Here is a 22,962-nt window from a genome sequence, read left to right on the forward strand (position 1 = left end):
AACATGCATTTCAAATGATTGATATAAGTGCATAGTGTATATTTAATAAATGAAGTCATGTTTCTTATTGCTGAATTTCAATAAAGTTTACCATGAAATTCATACAAAGACAAAGACAAGTCAAGCAAAAATTACATCCCTACTTGTATTGATGTACATGTGTCTGATGCAGATTTGATATGTGTTTTCTGTAAAATGTTTGGTATGACATGCATGCACATTGTCTTGTGGGTATGATTTGATTGTGTCTTGTGTAAATGAATGTTTGTTGTCATGTGTATTTATCTGCCTTGGTAGTATAGTGGGAAGTATATTACAAATGGAAATTGTAATAGTAACATGTCAAGTAATATGTGCTAACATAAAATCATTAAAAAAAACATTAAAAATATATTGATTCAAATTCAATAAAACCTGCAAAATATAAGCAATAGATAGATAATTTATCAGCTCCCCAAAACGTACAAAACGGTTATCCCTAAGATGACAAATTTTGAAATAGACATTGTCACAACCGTACATGCCCAAATAGTCCAAGGCATAAATGTTAAATAATAAAAGATAAAACAATAAGGTATCAAATTCCATCTAATAAAATAGAAACATCTGTCAAAGAATTAAAATACTGAACACTATTACATCTGTTGAATGCCCAATAGCACTGAACATGTACTACACAAGAATGAACGCTCGAGACAAGCTGGTAATGGACACGGACTGTCATGAAAATGGTTGTTTTTTTTCTCCAGATGTGCAGGCCAAAATAAAACCAAATTTGTTCTATCTTTAGTCATGTGTGTAACATTGATAATCATGGATTCAATATTTTTAGTACGTTCTTGCGATGAAAATAATGGCAAAATTTATCTTGGAAAACGTACACCTACCCACAAAGGCTATGGGGGCATTCATTTTTCTGGGTGCATACGATAGGGGGCGCCATACATGTCGGTGGCTTCAGCGGATCACGGGCACCGTCCGTTCCACGTAGTGTTATAGTTCAGTGGTACCACCAGACCCATGGCGTCATAATTATGAATAAAAAAATTATACAAGCGGAGGTGCTTATATGGTAAAATTTCGTGTCAATCGGACCAACAGTTGCCGAGAAAATGAATTTTTAAAATGCAAACACGTACGGCACACGTACACAACTGAATGCTAAACCGCGGATTTCGCTTCGCGAGCGCAGGGTACCAATGAAGCAAGCTCAAAGGTGCTGTGGTATATATCTGAAGGTTATTAATGGAATTAACCACTGGTACATAGTCATGTTTTAAGTTTGCAATTGTTGAGCATCACCATCGAGTAATGTAATAATACATTTACATATGTACTATCAAATACAGTTAAAAATAATAATAATAATAATAAACACCTTCATTTTGCGTTATCGTACAAGCCTTATGGGTTGCTACACAATAATGGATACAAGAGAACATCTGACCAAAGCATTTATTCTTCTTACAGGAAAACTGACGTCATATAAAAGACCCCTTCCATGGACCCTCAAAAGGGACATTTGGCCCGATTATATATTCTACAGTATCTTCACAAGGGCAGTGGTTAGCCTTTAAAAGGAGCAGATAATTACTTCCGGCGATAGCAATACCTTTTGGGAATTTTTTTTTCCCCATAATAAATTGGACTTGATCGTTCTAGACGAGAAGCAACCTCATGCATAGATGTTAACACACAATTTTGTAGTAAACACACCTTTGATCATAAATTACTCCTAAACTCCACAAGCATTCCATGCTCTTCTACTCCCCCTCTCACATGATCAAGTTTAAAAAGTCAGCATTTGTCGAATAAATGTTCCAAATTAAACGACAGTTCATAGAATACCTTGCCACATTCAGTCTTGAAAAAAAAAAGGACATCGGAAGGGTCTTTTAGACTCAGATTGGCAGTTCCGAGCACGGTCAATATTAGTTTTTTTTAGTGACCTTGAATAACAGGCGCGATGGCAACCATATCATGAAGCCGAAGGGTCAAACAGAGAAGTCGAGCTGAACCTTCTGCCAACTCTTTTTGGAGAAACTGACGATCAACGATCTTCGAGAAAAAAAAGATGCATTGAACAAACCGATCTTTTCGACTACGTCAGCTGTGGTTGCATCGCCAGGCGCAGCCATTTTTGCTTGAATCTCACTGGTACCCAGCCCTCAGAGAATGCTGCAAATTTGATTGTCGTAACTGCGCAAAAGTTTGCCCAAGTACTACTAAAACAATATGATTTGTGGTCCAGTTAAAAAAAACAAAAACAATACACATATATATTTATATAATGCAATTTAAATAAAATAAATGTTTTAAAGGATGAGGACCCCCTCCCCCCCAAAAATTGAATCTGAAGTTCACCGCCACCTTATTAAACACAACAAATGAGTTCTTCGTGCCTGTTTGTATCCGTTATGCCATCCCCACAAACCAAATTTGTTGACTTTTGCTTGCCAGAGAGACAGCCTGAAGCAATTGCTTTACCATGAGTGAGCATGCGCTCTCGGGATGAGATTCCATACAATTTGCCAAATTCAGAGCCAAAGTACTGCTAAACTGCAGGTTCATGTACCGATTTGTGGTCTTGTGTTCAAAAAAAATAAAATTCAATTTAAATCAAGTAGTTCCTTAATCATAGACTGAGGCCTGTCAGAGTGAACCAATTGCATAACCCCACTTTTGCACGAGCCTGGGTTAAGAACATTAACGGAATACATCCAAGAGGAACTTCTTGTAATCACTTTTAACTTTGCATCTCATCGCCATGAACTGTGGATGAACTATGGATGAACTTGAACTATGGAACCCATTGGGATGGGAAAAAAAAAAAAATGAAAACAGAGAAAGACCTTCAATGAAGTCCATAGTGATTATACGATAGGATCAACCTCACATGTGCAATCAGCTCATCATACAATCCCAATTTGTAGATGTTAACCACTGTCCAAAATAAAACAGTGAAGGTAACTGCCGCCCAGTCAATCTTGGTTTAATTGAAGGCCGAATATCACCAATGCAGAAAACGTTGGTGAAAGACACAGCATCCAGAGTAGTGTGAAATGGTCCGTTCCACAGAGACTCTCACATCTCCTTCGACCCTCGTGATTGCAACAAATGTGGAGAAGGCACAGGAATTCCTGGCTCGGTGCCATTGCCAGGCACCTCAGAGCGGATGAATGGCGACAGAGCCACAAGGTACCAGCGATGACCGAGCCAACTACGCAGCATGTACAAGATGCTCCGCTGTGTTCCCCAATCTCCATGTCGCCACTCCGTGGCCGTCTGACCGTGCATGAGCAGCCAAACGTGGAGAACCAGCAGCACCGATACGAACAACAGTGCAACCACACATGTGTCAGCCACAAATGTAAACACGAAGGACACCGAATCGAGCTGGCCTGCACAACAGGGGACGATACATGGTTGTCAATATTTAGAATGGATCAGGTTTTTATACGGCATAGAACATCAACAGGATAAATTGCACTAACAAAGCAGTGAGTTTTATCAAAAAAGTTGACAAGAGTACGTTGAGCGCTGTGGGAACCTGGTGTTGGCTTAACGGTTAAGGTGGCCGTCTCGAGATCTCAGGGTCCTGAGTTCAAGCCCAGTCATGCCGTTGAATTAACACCAGGTGGGTTGACTCAGCCTGTCAACCTTCTAAGGTCGGCAAGATGCGTGCCAGTTTACTGGGTATCCTGCGTCGGAATGGCAACCCATCCTGCATTGTGCCCAATGGCCTGAAAACTGCTTCGGCAGCCCTATGCATCTGCAGATGCAAAAAGGAGTGGTGGTCGTCTTCTAGTGGTGGGAAACTAGGTGCGGCTGATACTTCGAACATTAGCCCTTTGTCATAGCTCACAAGGTCAGCCATGTCTGCCGTTTATCTTCAGCTCAGACAAAGGACGAATGCTCGAAACTTAAGCTGCATCTTGTTTCCCAAAACACGAAACGCAATATTGGCCGTTTTTTACTTTTAAAAATCCATTATCTTGTTCACAAAAACAGGCTGACAAAGCAGAGTATTCTGTTGTATTTTAGCAGGTCTCTCCAGAAAGATCCCCGGTGTGTACCCCGGTTTAGAATAGGGACACCGTATCCCTGCGTGTCGTAAGAGGCGAAGAAAAGGGTTGGCGTCAGGAAGGGCATCCGGCCATAAAAACATTGCCTCAAAAACAGAACCATGACAATTACGACTACATATGGGCAGGGTACAGCCCGAAGTACCCCATGGGGGACCCCACTCCCTCTCGTCAAAACTCAAGGTGGGGAACCCGATCGAAGCAAGGGTGGAAATCATTCCATTTATGACGACGAAACGTCTGATGCCTGACGTGGAGATCGGTTTCTGAGGTTTGGGACATGCAATGTAGGGACAATGACAGGGAGATCAGGAGAAGTGGTGGAAGTATTGGTCAGAAGAAGAGTGGACATATGTTGTGTGCAGGAGACGAGATGGAAGGGAAGTGGTGTGAGAATGGTGAAGGGTAGGCGGGGACAGAAATACAAGTTTGTGTGGCGAGGGTGCCCAGAAGGCGTGAATGGTGTTGGTGTCCTGTTTTCTGAGGAGTTTGTCGACAGTGTGGTGAGTGTGACGAGAGTGAGTGATAGGTTGATGATGGTGAAAATGATGATTGGAAAGCTCTTGGTGAACATCATCTTGGGATATGCTCCGCAGGTTGGTCGGAGTGATGAAGAGAAGGACAAGTTCTGGTGTGCTGCAGAGAAGCTGATGGAAAACGTGAAAGATGAGGAAGTTGTTGTGGTAGGAGGAGACCTAAATGGACATGTGGGAAGGAGTATGGACGGTTTTGAGGGAGTTCATGGGGGTTACGGATATGGTGTGAGAAATGGAGAAGGTGAAAGGATTTTGGAGTTTGCTGATGGAGCCGATTTGTTGATTTGTAATACTCAGTTCCAGAAAGAGGATAATAAGCTTGTTACATACACGTCAGGTGGGTCGATGACAACCGTTGACTACCTGCTGGTGCGTAGACGAGATGGGGGCATCTCCGGGACACAAAGGTGATCCCGGGGGAGGAGGCTGTTTCACAGCACCACTTGGTTGTCTGCGACATAAGGGAGAAAGGTGCGAGGAGAGCTCGGCGGGTGAAGTACCAACCGAGAATGAAGGTGTGGAGGTTGAAAGAGGTGACGGTGAGGGAGGCATTAAAAGAGAGGCTGAGTATGGTAGAGGATGATGTGGTTGAGCTTGAAAGTGGTTGGATGTCAATGAAAGATAGTCTGTTGGGAGCCGTTGGTGAGGTATGTGGATGGACAAAAGGACCACCGAGGCACTCGGAAACATGGTGGTGGGATGATGAAGTTGGAAAGAGGATTGACGAGAAGAGGAAGAAGTTCAAGGAGTGGCAGAAGGCGAAGGGTATGGGAGCAGAAAAGGCAGAGCGTGAAAGTTATAAGGCAGCCAAGAAGGCTGCAAAGAAAGAGGTAGCAAAGGCAGGGGAGGCATGTAGGAAAATGTTCGGAGAACGCTTGGATTTGGAAGAGGGTCAGAGAGCGGTATTCAGGATTGCAAAGAATGAATGATCGTTTTAAGGCCATTTTCCCTGCTGGAGCAGGGGTTAGCCTTGCGGGCCCCATGACAATCATGGTTCCCTGTTTGAAGCAATGTTTTTTTTGGCCGGATGCCCTTCCTGACGCCAACCCTTGGTCACGCTCTTACCACAGGGATACGGTGTACACACTGTGATCATTCATCCCAGCAAGCTGGTACTCAATTTGCCGACCTCGGAAGGATGACAGGCTGAGTCAACCCCCCTGGCGTTAATTCAGTGATCGACCGGGATTCGAACCCAGGATCCTTGGATCCCAAACCGGCATGCTAACCGCTAAGCCAACACCAGGGCTTAGCAGATAGCGAAAGAGGTGTGATGTGATGGGGGTGAGTTGCTTGAAGGATGAAGTGGGACAAATCGTTGTGGACCCAGATGGAATTAAAGGAAGATGGAAGAGATATATGGAAATACTGTTGAATGCAGAGAATGAATGGGATGGCAACATAGAGAGTAACCCAGTTTTAGGACCGGCAGAGAAGATAACCGAGAAGGAAGTTGAGGAAGCGATAAAAGCAATGAAGAGTAGAAAAGCGGGAGGACCGACGGGAGTTGTGGGAGATATGTTGAAGGCAGCGGGAAATTGGGGTGTGAAGAGAATGACAGAGATCTGCAATCTGGTGGTGAAAGAAGGCCGCATTCCAGTGGATTGGGAACTGAGTACCCTCGTCCCTCTATACAAGGGGAAAGGTGACCCTCTGGACTGTGGCTCGTATCGAGCGATAAAGTTATTGGAGCATGGAATGAAGGTATTGGAAAGGGTGTTGGAGAGGATGATAAGGAAGAAAGTGAAGATTGACGAAATGCAGTTTGGATTTATGCCAGTAAGAGGAATGACAGACGCGCTCTTTATTGTGAGGCAGTTGCAGGAGCAGTATATGGAGAAGAGGAAGAAGTTGTTTCTTGGGTTTGTTGATCTGGAGAAAGCATTCACGTGAAGTAGTGAAGTAGTGAAGTAGTGAAGTAGATGGTTCCACGTGAAGTAGTGACATGGGCATTGAGGAACTTAGGAGTGGAGGAATGGTTGATCAGAGTAGTGATGGCAATGTACAAAAGAGCGCGCACAGCTGTAAGGACGAAGGACGGGAACAGTGGTGAGTTTGAGGTGAAGGTGGGAGTGCATCAGGGGTCGGTACTAAGTCCACTACTATTTGTAGCTGTGATGGAGGTGCTGGCTCAGAACGTAAAGGAGGGTTTACCGTGGGAGTTGTTGTATGCAGATGATGTGGTGTTTATTGCAGAAAGTATGGATGGACTGAAGGAGAAGATGAACAAGTGGAAGGAATGTATTGAGACAAAAGGTCTGAAGGTGAATATCGGAAAAACGAAGGTGATGGCAAGTGGTAAAGCATGTGGTGAGGTGGAAAGAACTGGGAAGTGGCGGTGCTGTGTGCAGGAAGGGTGTCGGAGTGAATTCCATTCAATGTACAATGTGCGCTGATGTTGGCTTAGCGGCTAGGGTACCAGCTTAGGATCCTAGGATCCTGGGTTCGAATCCCAGTCGATCGCTGAATTAACGCCAGGGGGGTTGACTCAGCCTGTCATCCTTCCAAGGTCGGCTAATTGAGTACCAGGTCACTGGTAATCCCCTGTTTGTCGTAAAAGGCGACAAACAGGGTTGGCGGCAGGAAGGGCATCCGGCCGTAAAACATTGCTTCAAAAAGGGGACCAACAAAAACAATAACAACCACGGTGCCCGAAAAAGGCCAACCCCCGCTTTGCGGGGAAAAATGGCCTCTAAAGGTGGTTTTTTCCCCTAAAGGTGGTACAATGTGCGCTGAGTGGGTTCATCAAAAATGTAGTGGTTTGAGAGGGTCATTAACCAGTGTGGCAGCTACATTCAAGTGTAAGGTGTGCACAGAAGGAGCTGCAGATGGAGGAAATGTTGAGTTGGATCTTGGAGATGGCGTGAAGCTGGAAGGTGTGAAAACATTTTGTTACCTAGGAGACGTGCTGAATGGAGAAGGTGGATCAGACTCTGCAACGGTTGCGAGAGCAAGATGTGCATGGAAGAAGTTTCGGGAACTGAGTGGCGTGCTGATGAGGAGGGGAGTGTCGTTGAAGCTGAAGGGAAAGGTGTTTGCTGCATGTGTGAGAAGTGTTATGATTTATGGGAGTGAGACATGGGTAATGAACGTAGAGCAGCAACGAAGGCTGAAAAGGGTGGAAATGCGAATGGTTCGGTGGATGTGTGGAGTATCGTTGAGAGAGAGGAAGACAAATGATGAATTGCGAAACATGATGGGAATAGAGCCTGTGATGGATGCTGTGAAGAGAAACAGGTTGAGATGGTTTGGTCATGAGTTGAGGAAGGATGAAAGTGACTGGTTGAGAAGAGTGATGGAAATGAATGTAGAAGGAAGTAGAGGACGGGGAAGACCGAGAAAGACTTGGCTAAAGATGGTCGAAGAAGAAATGCGGGCAAGGGGGTTATAACAAGGGGAGATGCAAAAAATAGGGCAAAATGGAGAAGATTGTCATGGGGACCGCAAGGCGAACCCCCGCTCTTGCAGGGAAAATGGCCTTAAAATGCCTGTTGTGTTGTTGTTGTCTCCAGAAAGTTGTCTCCAGAAAGATGAGCTAGAAAGAAAGATGAGCTAAATGATGCTTTTCAAATGGGGTGATTAAAATCATCCACACAAACTCCATTATACATCCCGTCCCAACTACCATCTTGACTTAAAATTAATTTCCAAATTATGAATAGGTTTCGGCAAGGCAGATTTCTGCCTTTTAAGCTGTTTCTTCAATACGTTTTCAGTTTTTTTTTTTTTTACTTTGGAAGAAGTGGCAGAAAAAAAACAACATCCATTTACTGCAAATATAGTGGAGGCTCGTTATGACGAACAGATACATCCCATGGATGGGCCATTATACATATAATCTATGAAATAGGGACTCCTGCTACAGCCCCCCAATCCACATCCCAAAAAGGGGGTTCACATATAGCTACAGTATTCTTGGGTAATATCCCAGGGGCACAGAAAAGGCCCTTTTATATATGAGGGTATGTACCATGTGGCAAAGTAGAGAAAAGAAGGGACATTCCATTCCATAGCTTGTAGAAAATACCAAACAATAGAAAATAAGGGACATTCAAAAAATCTCTTGTGCATGCTGTATTACCCTTGTGTTCTTAGGAGGAAACAAGTAATGCTCCAGAAAAGTTAATACAACAGGGCGCCAATTTGATTCATACACTTTTTTTTTTTTTTTTGTATACTGAATCGAGGCTCGTGAAAGAGCTAACATTTACTTCACAAACAAATCAACCAGACAAACAAAACACACAAAAGGAGGGAGCGGAAAACAAGATGGGGAGAGAAGGGGAAGCACACAAACACAACATTTGAGAGCAGGGAGATGTGTGGAAGGGAGAGGGCTTGGGGGGAGGAGGCGTGGGAAGGGGGGGGGGGGGGGGGGGGAGTGCATGAAGTAAATGTATTTTATTTGCCAGATGTAGGGCGCCCCTTTATATGAACTTTTCTAGAGCATTACTTGTGTTCTTGGGAGGAACCAAGTAATGCTCTAGAAAAGTTCATATAAAGGGGCACCCTACATCTGGCAAATAAAATACATTTACTTCATGCACTCCCCCCCCCCCCCCCCTTCCCACGCCTCCTCCCCCCAAGCCCTCTCCTTTCCACACATCTCCCTGCTCTCAAATGTTGTGTTTGTGTGCTTCCCCTTCTCTCCCCATCTTGTTTTCCGCTCCCTCCTTTTGTGTGTTTTGTTTGTCTGGTTGATTTGTTTGTGAAGTAAATGTTAGCTCTTTCACGAGCCTCGATTCAGTATACAAAAACAAAAAAAAAAAGTGTATGAATCAAATTGGCGCCCTGTTGTATTAACTTTTCTGGAGCATTACTTGTTTCCTCCTAAGAACACAAGGGTAGTCCAGCATGCACACATTTTTTGAATGTCCATTCTTTTCTATTTATTTTTTGCATAATATATATGCATAATATATATATGCATGTATAATATAATATACCAGTAGAAGCCGACACGTATTTTCAGTCCCATGTTAAAGCTGCATACAGAGAAACGATCCCTCATATAAAGTGAGGGGCGCTTTGCGCCTCCCTTTGATTGCTCGGGGGCACAATACAAATTAGTCGAGAGGATATTGTAAAGCGGTACACAGCACAAGAGAAAACTCAGTCCGCAGTACTATCTTCACAAATAAATAAATAATCGCACAAGACCTGAGCCTTTTCCAGGCACGAGATCTCACCAAGCAATGAACAGCACAAGATAAAGGCGCACACACATGTTACATCACCACAGGGAATCGAATGGACTGCATACATAACGGTGCACTTCTTCAGTCCTACCAAACAGTGTGACACCGATTCGAGTGCACCATTACATTGCAGCATTTTTGTATTCCTTTTCAAAGTGCTGCAAAGTCTGCCTTATCTTGATCACTCTGTCAAGCTTCATGTCCTCAACTTTGAACATCCCAAATGTGCATGCTAGGTGGTCTCCTATCGGGAGGAATTGAACCATGCTCACTGTATGTATAAGCACCTTCTGACATGAAGTCCTCACTTTGTTCGAACGCTTCGAGGAAGAATCCTTACTGACATTCAGACAGCTGTGCTTTGGCTGGTTGTTTGGAAAACTATTCCTTTGAGGAGTAAAAATTATCATTGCTCCAACGATGCAGAATCAACTGAATATTTATCTGCGCTGGTTTGACAAATCACTTTAATTACTTTTGCTCTTCATTGCAAAGTGCTAATTTGTCAATACCTCATGCCTGGTCAGGACAATTGCAGGACAATTGCAGGGCGTTGCGAAATTTGTTGCATTGAGACAAAAGTGTAATAATATTGACCGCTCTTGGAAAACCCTGCAACCAATTATCCTTTCTGCCTCCCCATCTCCCAATCACATTGGCTGCAGCTTTCCCTTTACCCAGCATGCACAGGCACAGCAAGGCTACATAAATAGTGTGTCGTTATTTTCAAATGCGGGTTTCAGAAGGTGGAACGGAGTCCTCCCAGGTCTCCATGTATCCACCCACCTTTGTGTGCATGTATATGTGTGTGTGTCTGTCTGCGTGTGTGTGTGTGTGTCTGCGTGTGTGTGTGTGTGTCTGCGTGTGTGTGTGTGTGTCTGCGTGTGTGTGTGTGTGTCTGCGTGTGTGTGTGTGTGTGTCTGCGTGTGTGTGTGTGTGTGTCTGCGTGTGTGTGTGTGTGTCTGCGTGTGTGTGTGTGTGTCTGCGTGTGTGTGTGTGTGTCTGCGTGTGTGTGTGTGTGTCTGCGTGTGTGTGTGTGTGTGTCTGCGTGTGTGTGTGTGTGTGTCTGCGTGTGTGTGTGTGTGTCTGCGTGTGTGTGTGTGTGTCTGCGTGTGTGTGTGTGTGTCTGCGTGTGTGTGTGTGTGTCTGCGTGTGTGTGTGTGTCTGCGTGTGTGTGTGTGTCTGCGTGTGTGTGTGTGTGTCTGCGTGTGTGTGTGTGTCTGCGTGTGTGTGTGTGTGTCTGCGTGTGTGTGTGTGTGTGTCTGCGTGTGTGTGTGTGTGTGTCTGCGTGTGTGTGTGTGTGTGTCTGCGTGTGTGTGTGTGTGTCTGCGTGTGTGTGTGTGTGTGTCTGCGTGTGTGTGTGTGTGTCTGCGTGTGTGTGTGTCTGCGTGTGTGTGTGTCTGCGTGTCTGCGTGTGTGCGTGTCTGCGTGTCTGCGTGTGTGCGTGTCTGCGTGTCTGCGTGTCTGCGTGTGTGCGTGTCTGCGTGTCTGCGTGTCTGCGTGTCTGCGTGTCTGCGTGTGTGCGTGTCTGCGTGTCTGCGTGTCTGCGTGTGTGCGTGTCTGCGTGTCTGCGTGTCTGCGTGTCTGCGTGTCTGCGTGTGTGCGTGTCTGCGTGTCTGCGTGTCTGCGTGTCTGCGTGTCTGCGTGTCTGCGTGTGTGCGTGTGTGCGTGTGTGCGTGTCTGCGTGTCTGCGTGTGTGCGTGCGTGCGTGTCTGCGTGTGTGCGTGCGTGCGCGTCTGCGTGCGTGCGCGCGCGTCTGCGTGCCTGCGCGCGCGTCTGCGTGTCTGCGCGTGTGCGCGCGTGCGCGTCTCCCCGTGCGTGCGCGTCTCCCCGTGCGTGCGCGTCTCCCCGTGCGTGCGCGTCTCCCCGTGCGTGCGCGTCTCCCCGTGCGTGCGCGTCTCCCCGTGCGTGCGCGTCTCCCCGTGCGTGCGCGTCTCCCCGTGCGTGCGCGTCTCCCCGTGCGTGCGCGTCTCCCCGTGCGTGCGCGTCTCCCCGTGCGTGCGCGTCTCCCCGTGCGTGCGCGTCTCCCCGTGCGTGCGCGTCTCCCCGTGCGTGCGCGTCTCCCCGTGCGTGCGCGTCTCCCCGTGCGTGCGCGTCTCCCCGTGCGTGCGCGTCTCCCCGTGCGTGCGCGTCTCCCCGTGCGTGCGCGTCTCCCCGTGCGTGCGCGTCTCCCCGTGCGTGCGCGTCTCCCCGTGCGTGCGCGTCTCCCCGTGCGTGCGCGTCTCCCCGTGCGTGCGCGTCTCCCCGTGCGTGCGCGTCTCCCCGTGCGTGCGCGTCTCCCCGTGCGTGCGCGTCTCCCCGTGCGTGCGCGTCTCCCCGTGCGTGCGCGTCTCCCCGTGCGTGCGCGTCTCCCCGTGCGTGCGCGTCTCCCCGTGCGTGCGCGTCTCCCCGTGCGTGCGCGTCTCCCCGTGCGTGCGCGTCTCCCCGTGCGTGCGCGTCTCCCCGTGCGTGCGCGTCTCCCCGTGCGTGCGCGTCTCCCCGTGCGTGCGCGTCTCCCCGTGCGTGCGCGTCTCCCCGTGCGTGCGCGTCTCCCCGTGCGTGCGCGTCTCCCCGTGCGTGCGCGTCTCCCCGTGCGTGCGCGTCTCCCCGTGCGTGCGCGTCTCCCCGTGCGTGCGCGTCTCCCCGTGCGTGCGCGTCTCCCCGTGCGTGCGCGTCTCCCCGTGCGTGCGCGTCTCCCCGTGCGTGCGCGTCTCCCCGTGCGTGCGCGTCTCCCCGTGCGTGCGCGTCTCCCCGTGCGTGCGCGTCTCCCCGTGCGTGCGCGTCTCCCCGTGCGTGCGCGTCTCCCCGTGCGTGCGCGTCTCTCCGTGCGTGCGCGTCTCTCCGTGAGTGCGCGTCTCTCCGTGCGTGCGCGTCTCTCCGTGCGTGCGCGTCTCTCCGTGCGTGCGCGTCTCTCCGTGCGTGCGCGTCTCTCCGTGCGTGCGCGTCTCTCCGTGCGTGCGCGTCTCTCCGTGAGTGCGCGTCTCTCCGTGTGTGCGGGTCTCTCCGTGTGTGCGGGTCTCTCCGTGTGTGCGGGTCTCTCCGTGCGTGCGGGTCTCTCCGTGCGTGCGTGTCTCTCCGTGCGTGCGTGTCTCTCCGTGCGTGCGTGTCTCTCCGTGCGTGCGTGTCTCTCCGTGCGTGCGTGTCTCTCCGTGCGTGCGTGTCTCTCCGTGCGTGCGTGTCTCTCCGTGCGTGCGTGTCTCTCCGTGTGTGCGTGTCTCTCCGTGTGTGCGTGTCTCTGTGTGTGTGTCTCTCTGTGTGTGTGTCTCTCTGTGTGTGTGTCTCTCTGTGTGTGTGTCTCTCTGTGTGTGTGTGTGTGTGTCTGTGTCTCTGTGTGTGTGTCTCTGTGTGTGTGTGTGTGTCTGTGTGTGTGTATGTGTGTGTGTGTATGTGTGTGTGTGTATGTCTCTGTGTGTGTGTCTCTCTGTGTGTGTGTGTCTCTGTGTGTGTGTGTGTGTCTCTGTGTGTGTGTGTGTGTGTGTCTCTGTGTGTGTGTGTCTCTCTGTGTGTGTGTGTGTGTCTCTCTGTGTGTGTGTGTATCTGTGTGTGTCTCTGTGTGTGTGTGTGTCTGTCTCTGTGTGTGTGTGTGTGTGTGTGTGTGTGTGTGTGTGTGTGTGTGTGTGTGTGTGTGTGTGTGTGTGTGTGCCTTTGTCTGGTGAACTTTGTAGCCCACCAACCTCGCCCTTTGCAGTCCCATCGCCTCCGAACGTTCTATCCAACTGCCATACAATCACATTTTATAATTTAATCCTTTATCCTCTTTCAATTCCTTTTCTTACAGAGCACTCCAAATATACCTCTTCTCTTTTCACACACAATGTTATTGTAGCCTAATTATCAAAACACCAGTTCTGGTGGGGGAAGGGGGGAGGTTGATTCCCAATCGCACTTCCAAATCTAAGGATACCGGTTGCTGAAGTCTCGAAGCGTTTTTGTTAATTAAATGTATCCAAGCTTCTCGTGTGCCTTCACATCCTCGTCTGGGTTGCATTTCCTCCCTTTTCTCTTCTCCTTCGTTCCTCTGCTTGCTGCGCATTAACAGTACTAGGGCATGCCCGTACTATATCTATATCTAAAATTATATCCCCCCCCTCTATTTACATGAAATGGTTTGGTCCAAAGCGAACGGCTTGCGAGTGGTGACAATCCCCCCCCTCTATTTACATGCAATGGTTTGGTCCAAAGCGAACGGCTTCCGGAGTTTGGTAAAGAAATCGCCATCGCGTGCACAAACGCGCAGGAAAGCGAATGAATCGCAAATTCGTTTTTATTAGTTGTAAAACATAGTTTAACGCCAACATAGTTTGCAAACGTGAAATAAATGAATACGCTCTCAAATGTGCCATCCGAGGCAGAGTGTGCCCGCCACGTTCGGCACACGCGATCGTTCGCTGCTCTCTGATTGGTTGAATCGTTTTTTGGACATAGCTCGGTAAGTAATTGTCCGATTAATATGAAACCTTGAAAAGGCACATCCTCGGGTCCCCAGCAATATACCTGGCAAGTTAAAAGTATATCGGACCCGTGGTTGTCGAGAAACAGCGGTCACAGACAAACAAACGTACAGACAGACAGAGATTACTGGAATTATAGATAGATACTGTAGCGGTTACCGCTGGATGTACATAATCGCCTTGCACCGGCCAGAACACGGCCAGACGCGCCTCTCCCGGGCATGCCCGGACTCACTGTTCCCGGGCACGCCCGAACCTCCCGGGCATGCCCGCTATCGCCTTTCCAGCGCTCGCCCAGAGCGCCCGGGCACGCCCAGCCTCGACTTGCCAGGCCGCAGCCAAACACGCCCGGGCAGGTCCAGACTCGCCTTTCCAAGGCTCGCCCTTGATACCCGGGCATGCCCGGTATAGCTTTTGCCGGGCAAACTTCCCGACATAAATGTGTATATATATTGTTGCCCGAAAAACGGGCTTGTCAGAATACCTGAGCTGTTTTGTTTCAATAAAGCAACTCGGACGAATTCCGTCTTTGGTCGCGTCAATTCTTTCGACTCGCGTTGGAGCGCAGTTCCTTCAGTATTACCTTTTCCCCGTTTCTTGACTTTTTAGACAAAATAAAAGCCAACACTGGTTGCCCAGATGAGGAGTGCACATGAGTCAATTAAAGGGAAGACATTTATTTATTTATTTTAACTATTTTTGTGTAAGTCAAAAAAATATGGCAGATCACAGAACAGAACCATACCTTTTTATTTCCGGTCTAAAGTAATGGGTTTTAAAAAATTGTCATGATAAAAACCCCAATGTGTGCCGACAAATGCTTCAAAAGCTACCCTTACCTATTAGCCACATTAGCCAAGGTACGAGGAAGCAGAACAAGCTGCGAAGACCCAGTCCATCCCGTAGGAGCAAAATGCCCATAATCTGTCCATTGACGATGACGGAGAAGAGCAAGCATGCCCAGAGAGTGGCAAGGCCGCCCATGAAGTAGCGGTAGTTAGCAAAGCCCACGCAGGTGGACAGAAACGTGCAGTGATGGTCTCTCCTCAGCACGCATACGTCACACGCAAAGCAATGGGTGCTGCGTGGTGGAACTTGCGTCTCGCAGTGATCACAAAACCTACGGGACCAACAATAGGACACATGCATGGAATACAGAAATGCCATTGTTGGATGGAGGTTATGTTTTTACCTCTGTCTGTAAGCAGGATGTATCAAAAAGTTGTTCACAGATTCGGATGAAACTTGGTGGATATGTTGGGTAGGTGATAACAACAAACAGATTCAATTTTGGTTCAGGTAAGGATCCAGATTTGAGAGAACAGCATTCGGTAGAGGCTCCACCAGGCTGAACAGTTTGTTTTGTACAAGTACAACTGATAGGCCCGATCTGGATCGGCATCTGAACGAAAATCAAATCGGCTTCTTTTCACCTGAACAACTCATCCTCCGAGTTTGGTCTGAACTTGGCCATAAGTTTTTGATATATCACGGTATATGTCGTTTTTGGCCCCCATCTCTCAATGGAAAAGGATCACTTAAAAAAATTCTAGTATCTGGATCCAGATCCGGATCGTCACCAAAATATAATCATTTAGTCCTTGACACATACCCGACCTGTCCACCAAATTTCGGCCAAATCCGTCAACATTTTGAGATATCATGCTCACCAAGGTAGACAGGGGTGAAAACATGACCTGAGTCCACCTTGGGTGGCAGAGGTAATTACTTTATGTCAACACTCAAAAACAGACAGCATAAACAGCAGATCGTCACAAATTATTTACAAGTGACGGTTAGGCGGTGTATTGATTCAGTGCAATGTCAACGGGCATATAATTGGCTGCATAGTGGATTGCCCTCAAGAGTTGAGCTGGTGAACTCCACCATATGGCATATATATATATATATCAAATGGTACCTCGGCACTGTAATGGTGACCGTGAACACCAGCAATTGCTGCAAGGGGTCTGACCAATAGGGATGGCTGTCACATAACCACCCTATTTATGCATCCGTTACACAGTTTACGAGGATTTAGGCTGCCAGAAGATTTTTTTTATCGTTAAGAAAGCAATGGCGTCCAAACACACACATGAACACACAAGTGTTTGTGAACATGCACCTGTGAGCACACGGCATTCAAAATTAGGCTTCAGTTTGCAATCATGAAGTACTTGCAAATTGACGTTCTTCATCATAAAATGTAATATTTACAGACGATATGAAAGGTTTTGCATTTGTGATGTAAAAACTTGACATAATATGCATCAGATGGAAGCAAAGTATGTGTTATACAAGGCTCGACACTAAAAGTTGCCCAGAGCAGCCAAATTTTGGTGTCACGCAACCAAACTAATGTCTTGGTTGCTCAGGTCGGGCAACCTCATTGTCGTGCCGTGAACATTCCTCGACTCCGTGCTGTACAAAACGACTTCCTGGATCAACAATAAAAGTTGACTGTAAATGTGGTTGTTACCCATGAGTACTTGCGAAAGTACAAAGGTAATCTGAAAGGTGCCAGGATATCAGTTTTTTTTTTTTTTTTTAACAGCTAAAAAGGTAATTCAGTGTATAACGGTGTTGGAATACGCGCACACGAACACCCAAGTGTTCACGAACATGCACACGCAACGTTATTCTTTATTTTGCAAGTGGTATTTGGTGGCCTCAAAACGGACGTCAAGGCCAACGTGTGGCAGCCCAAAAGGCCTAAAACCACGGCCAGATTCTGAAGTACCTACAGGTACATCTAAAATATGGGGTCTGTAGGTGCTACGGTTCAGCCGTGAAAGAACACACACGACACGACACACACACACAACGACACGACACACACACACAACGACATGACACACACACACACAACGACACGACACGACACACACACACAACGACACGACACGACACACACACACAACGACACGACACGACACACACACACAACGACACACACACACACACACAACGACACACACACACACACACAACGACACACACACACACACACAACGACACACACACACACACACAACGACACACACACACACACACACAACGACACACACACACACACACAACGACACACACACACACAACGACACACACACACACAACGACACACACACACACAACGACACACACACACACAACGACACACACACACACAACGACACACACACACACAACGACACACACACACAACGACACACACACACAACGACACACACACACAACGACACACACACACAACGACACACACACACAACGACACACACACACAACGACACACACACACAACGACACACACACACACACACACACACACACACACACACACACACACACACACACACACACACACACACACACACACACACACACACACACACACACACAGTTTCAAATAATTTCACAGGAAAGAAAGATCAACTCAGAATATCTTGGGATCATTCATTTGTCACTTGCACGACTTTTTAATCACAAAAAACGTGAGTGAGGAAGAGAGAAAAGGGAAAGAGAAAGAAAAACATCGGGACTTTGGTCGTGGGTGAGGAAAAATACAAACAGAGGCGAACAGTTGGCCTTGTAAAAAGCAGTTCGGTGGCGTACTCTTGCGCAAGTTTCTTTGCTCATGCAAGTACATTTCGGGAAAATACCACGCGAGGAGGAGGGGTGAACAATTCATGAGACCATTGATATTCGAAGGTATCCAGGAGAAAAAAAAAGAAGAAGAGGGGGGGGGGCAGGAACAACGTGAAGTTTCATCTCATCTCGTGGGACCATTTTCAACATCCAAGAAAGAATGAATGAGATAAGGTTGGAAAGAGTGAAAACGGACTGGCTGTCCTCGCTGTCAGAAGACAGGTTGTCTAATGTGATGTTCATTTTCATGAATGAACTGACACACAATTAACACAATGCTGCTGATGCAGTGAATAGATGGTGGATAATGGGAGAAAGGGCTCGTGTCGAACAGACTTTCAAAAGTAACGTGAAAGATAAACTGCAGCAGCCCGACGAGCACGTTCATATTATTTTCACTCTCTCTGGGTTACGCTTGTTATTTTGGAAGAATGTCATGTCCCTTGATGTCGCTTTTCTCTCTCATACTTGAGTTCTTCTACCTTTTCAAGCCATGACCGTCATTCCTTACCTTGCTTTTACTTGCCAAGTTGAAACGAAATAAAAAATTGGTATACAAAGTTGAGGCTTGTGGAAGAGATTGAACACAAAACTAATCAGTACGCAATCATAAAAAAGAGGAACAGTAGTAGGAGAAAGATGGGAGGAGGGAGGCAGCAGGGGATGAGGAAGCAGGGGGTGAGGGAGCAGGGGGTGAGGGAGCAGGGGGTGAGGGAGCAGGGGGTGAGGGACCAGGGGGTGAGCGACCAGGGGGTGAGCGACCAGGGGGTGAGGGACCAGGGGGTGAGGGACCAGGGGGTGAGGGACCAGGGGGTGAGGGACCAGGGGGTGAGGGACCAGGGGGTGAGGGACCAGGGGGTGAGGGACCAGGGGGTGAGGGAACTGGCGTTGAGGGAGCTGGCGTTGAGGGAGCAGGGGGTGAACCAACAGCAAGGCCAAGGGACAACATAGATGGAGACGGTCAAACAAGAAATGGGGAGGAAAGATGGGTAGGGAAGGACGCAGGAGGTGGACCTCTCAGGAGGGATTTGGTTAACGAGGATAGAAAAGATCATTGTCAGTTAGGCCAACTTCCCCCAAGCGGTTCATCCACCCCATCTGTGCACTGCACTGGCCAAACTCAAAAGGACAGATGCATGTGGAATATGCCAATGACATCATGGGCTTTGTCGTCAAAGTTTGTCTTCTGCGCCAAAACATGTACAACGAGAACGCCACTCAGTAGAGCACATACTCCCGCCGTGTGTCAAGTCGGAGCCCGATCTTCCAATGGTAGAAAATCCTTCAAAACATTCCTGGATCTGGAATAATATCCTGAGCTACACCAAAAACTAATCAATTCTTCCTTATCCCAAGGGCAATCATCCCACCAACTTTCATCCAAATCCGTTCAGAACTTTTTCCAGATATCTTGTTCACGAACACACAAACACAAACACAAACACACACACACACACAAACACACGAATGCATAAGAGTACTGTCCGAGATAATCATCATAATCTTCACAACTCATTCACGAAGCTCTCTTCAGGTAAGACTTGCATGGTCGAGGGCGATTCATTTTGGTGTGTGTCATGCTTCACATTAATAGACATCTACATTTCACATATTTTAGCTCATACCATGGTTAATTACAATAATCCGTCTTCATCAATGAATATTTGACAAGATAATTCGTTTTTGACCTTCCTTGCTACAACTTAATATTTCTACTCATTACCTCCACCACCAAAGATGGATGGAGGTTATGTTCTCACCCCTGTCTGCCTGTGAACAAGATATCTCAAAATGTTGTGGACTGATTTGGATGAAACTTGGTGGACCGGTTGTGTGTGTGACAAGGATGAATCAATTCGATTTTGGTGAAGATCTGAATATGGATTCGGATGCGAGAATTATTTCATTTTCGAAGTGATTCTTCAACATTGAGAGATTGGGCGAAAAGCGATTACACAACATGATATTAAACAAGTACAAAAAGTTTTAATTAAAACAAAAGCCGCGTCGATGTTACACAATGCCTAGATGCAGCTGTGCCTATAACGTCGATGTTATAGGCACAGGACATTCCTATTGATTCGATTACTTGATGTTATTTTTGTGCAAAGTGAAAATATATCTCGGCAATTTCCCGTGTGTGGCGACGAATTTTTAATATATCTCGGCATTTTCCCATCTGTTATTTCAGGCGGTGTATGACTGACCATGCCGCGATTTAAAAAAAAAAAAATCTCGGCAATTTCCCGTGTGTGGCGACACGTGAACGAAGCTATGCTCCTCTCTCCACATTATTGCGACGACGTATAAATTAAATATTTCATCGTGACGATTGTCATCAAATGGACGAAATTTTAATATATCTCGGCATTTTCCCGTCTGTTATTTCGGGTGGTGTATGACTGACCATGCCGCGATTTAAAAAATATATATCTCAATGGACTTGAAGTTACAGGCCTTTGAGAATTCATTTCGTTCTATAAAGGGCAACTTTCATCGGATTTTCTTCCCACCGAGTCTAAAACTATGTTAGCGACTGTGAAAAATGAAATGATATATCGAATTTGATTTGAAATAAAACTGTGTGAGAGAGGAAGACACCACGGGCCTACAAAACAGGCCTCAAAGCTATGCGAGTTAATAAAATGGTGGATATTTGTTTATATGAAGCCTCTCCCAAAATGGGTGGAGCTATGGTTCCCAGAATGGGTGGAGCTTTGAGGTTTTGTCTTCTCTGCAAGAAGAAGAAGAAGAACAAGAGGAACAACAACAACAGCAGAGGGCACTCTATTAGCAGCGTCTGCGACGCGGCTAAAAAGTTATGGACGAGTTATGACTAAACTTTGTGGACGAGTTGGTTCGGTGACAAGAACAAGCCGATTATTTGTGTGTAAAATGATTTGACTCTTTCTCATACGTGACCAACACCCTGGACCTGTAGCTATTATTTGACGTCTTCTAACATAATTATTGGGGGGAAATGGCAAAAGGTGTATTGTTGTTGAATTAAGCTATAATAAAGTATTTTCTGAAAAGGGGAGAGTTTGCAAAATCACATGGAACCCCCCTCTGCCTCTGCCTCTGCCTCTGCCTCTGCCTCTGCCTCTGCCTCTGCCTCTGCCTCTGCCTCTGCCTCTGCCTCTGCCTCTGCCTCTGCCTCTGCCTATCCTGGGAATAATCATCATCCTGGGATGAATGAATGATCATCCTGGGAATCAATCAGAAATGACATCAACGCATCCTGGGAATTATTTAAAAGAAAAATGCTCTCTCATGCATAGATTAATCCCAGATCGTCTTCACTTGTCTTACCTTTCCTCCCATCCATGGTACACGGGATCTTGTGGTGAGGCAGTTGCCATGAAACAACTTGCCTTTGCCTCTTGGAAGGCTAATCCAACTGAAAGCAATCTCAGTTCATTTCACAAAGACCGGAACAAGTGTGTGTCCACCCTCAGGAGAGCCAGGAAACAATATCTCTGTACTCTCAAGAATGAACTCTCTTATCTGTCGCCCTCTTCCAAATCCTAGTGGTGCCTTGTCAAATCTGTTTCTGGTGTTTGTTCCCCCTCCATCCCCTCCCTCATCTCAAACGGCTACACAGCTGACTCTGCACTTGAAAAAGCTGAATGCCTCAACTCTGTGTTTGCCTCAAAATATTGTGTCCCAAACCCATCTCTCTCTATACCCACCGTACCCAGCTGCTCCTGGACTCTGTGTCCTTCTCTCCTGACAAGGTGGAGAGGTTTCTCAAACCTCGATTCTGATTCCACAATTGGACCAGACGACATCAGCCCACGGATCCTCAGATCCTTCTCTGCCGCTCTTTAACACCCTCTCTCTGTTTTCTTCACCCTCTCTTTTGCCCAAGGTCATCTACCATCTGCTTGGAAATCAGCCAACATTACTGCTTTACATAAAAAAGGTGCAAAAACAGATCCTTGCAACGACAGACCAATCAGCCTCCTCCCAATCATCAGCAAGGTGATGGAATCCATCATCGCTTCTGATATCAAATCCTTCCTCTTCTTCAATGGCTTGATCTCTGATTATCAATTTGGATTCAGACCAGGTCATTCTACTCTGGACATGCTGCTTCTGCTGAAATCAGAGCTGTCTCACTTGACATATCACGTGCCTTCGATACGGTCTGGCACCCAGCTCTGCTCACCAAACTCTCCTCCTATGGCATCCATGAAAATCTCCACACTTGGCTTGCAGACTTCCTCTCGAGTCGGTCAACGTGTGGCCCTGAATACAATTCTCTCATCTCCCCTTCCTATTCAGGTTGGAGCTCCTCAAGGCAGTGTTCTGGGCCCTGTGGTTTTTTTTGGTCTTCATCAATGATCTTTCCGACTCTCTGGAAAATCCTCTATCTCTTTGCTGATGACTCCACTCTCTGCCGTTCCATATCTCAACCCTCAGATCATCAGGCAGCAGCCTCTTCACTCTCTGCAGACCTGGACAAAATCACAGACTGGTCAAACAAGCGGAACATGTCTTTCAATCCTGAAAAATCTCACACTCTCACTATGTCTCTCCGAAAAGACCGTCTGGAAAACCCTCCCATCTACTTTCTGAATAATCTGCTTGAAGTTTTGTCACTCAAGCTTTTGGGTCTCACTATCTGCCATGATCTTTCTTGGGAAAACCACATTTCCAAGCTGGCCTCCAAAGCCAGTCACCAACTGGGCATCCTCCGTCGTGCGAAGTCCTTCCTCGGCACACCTGAGCTCCTCACCACATACAAGGCTTTCATCCGCAGCTCAATGGAATACTGTTCCCCCCTCTGGGCCGGTGCTCCTGCCTCACACCTAGCTCGGCTTCACGCTGTTGAAACCAAAGCTTTCAGAATCATTGGAATCTCCCGCGATGACACTATCTCCGAGGGCCTTTCACTTACTCACCGCAGGCAGGTTGGTGGTCTTTCCGTCTTCTACCGACTCCTCTCTGGCCTTGCTCCCCCAGCTCTGTCTATCGTTCCAGATGATTGGGAAACACAATCACTCACTACCTACTACTACTACTACTACTACTACTACTACTACTACATACACTTGTGGGTTAT

The 22,962-nt window shown here is 47.3% G+C and overlaps 1 protein-coding gene across 1 annotated transcript in view; it reads right to left on the reverse strand.

The window, feature by feature from the left end:
- Positions 1-1,441: 1,441 nt before the first annotated feature.
- The window catches only part of LOC137431713 (putative palmitoyltransferase ZDHHC24), a 22,427-nt gene continuing 906 nt past the window's right edge, over positions 1,442-22,962 (reverse strand). The window contains exons 2-3 of the mRNA XM_068123345.2: positions 15,089-15,369; positions 1,442-3,401 (exon numbers count right to left, since the gene is read on the reverse strand). Coding sequence (XP_067979446.1) covers positions 3,085-3,401; positions 15,089-15,369 — 598 coding nt within the window. The 3' untranslated portion in view covers positions 1,442-3,084. The remainder of the gene's footprint in view (positions 3,402-15,088; positions 15,370-22,962) is intronic.

The sequence above is a fragment of the Myxine glutinosa genome, chromosome 1 (assembly GCF_964187855.1).
Source record: "Myxine glutinosa chromosome 1, kmMyxGlut1.1, whole genome shotgun sequence".
NCBI lineage: Eukaryota > Metazoa > Chordata > Myxini > Myxiniformes > Myxinidae > Myxine > Myxine glutinosa.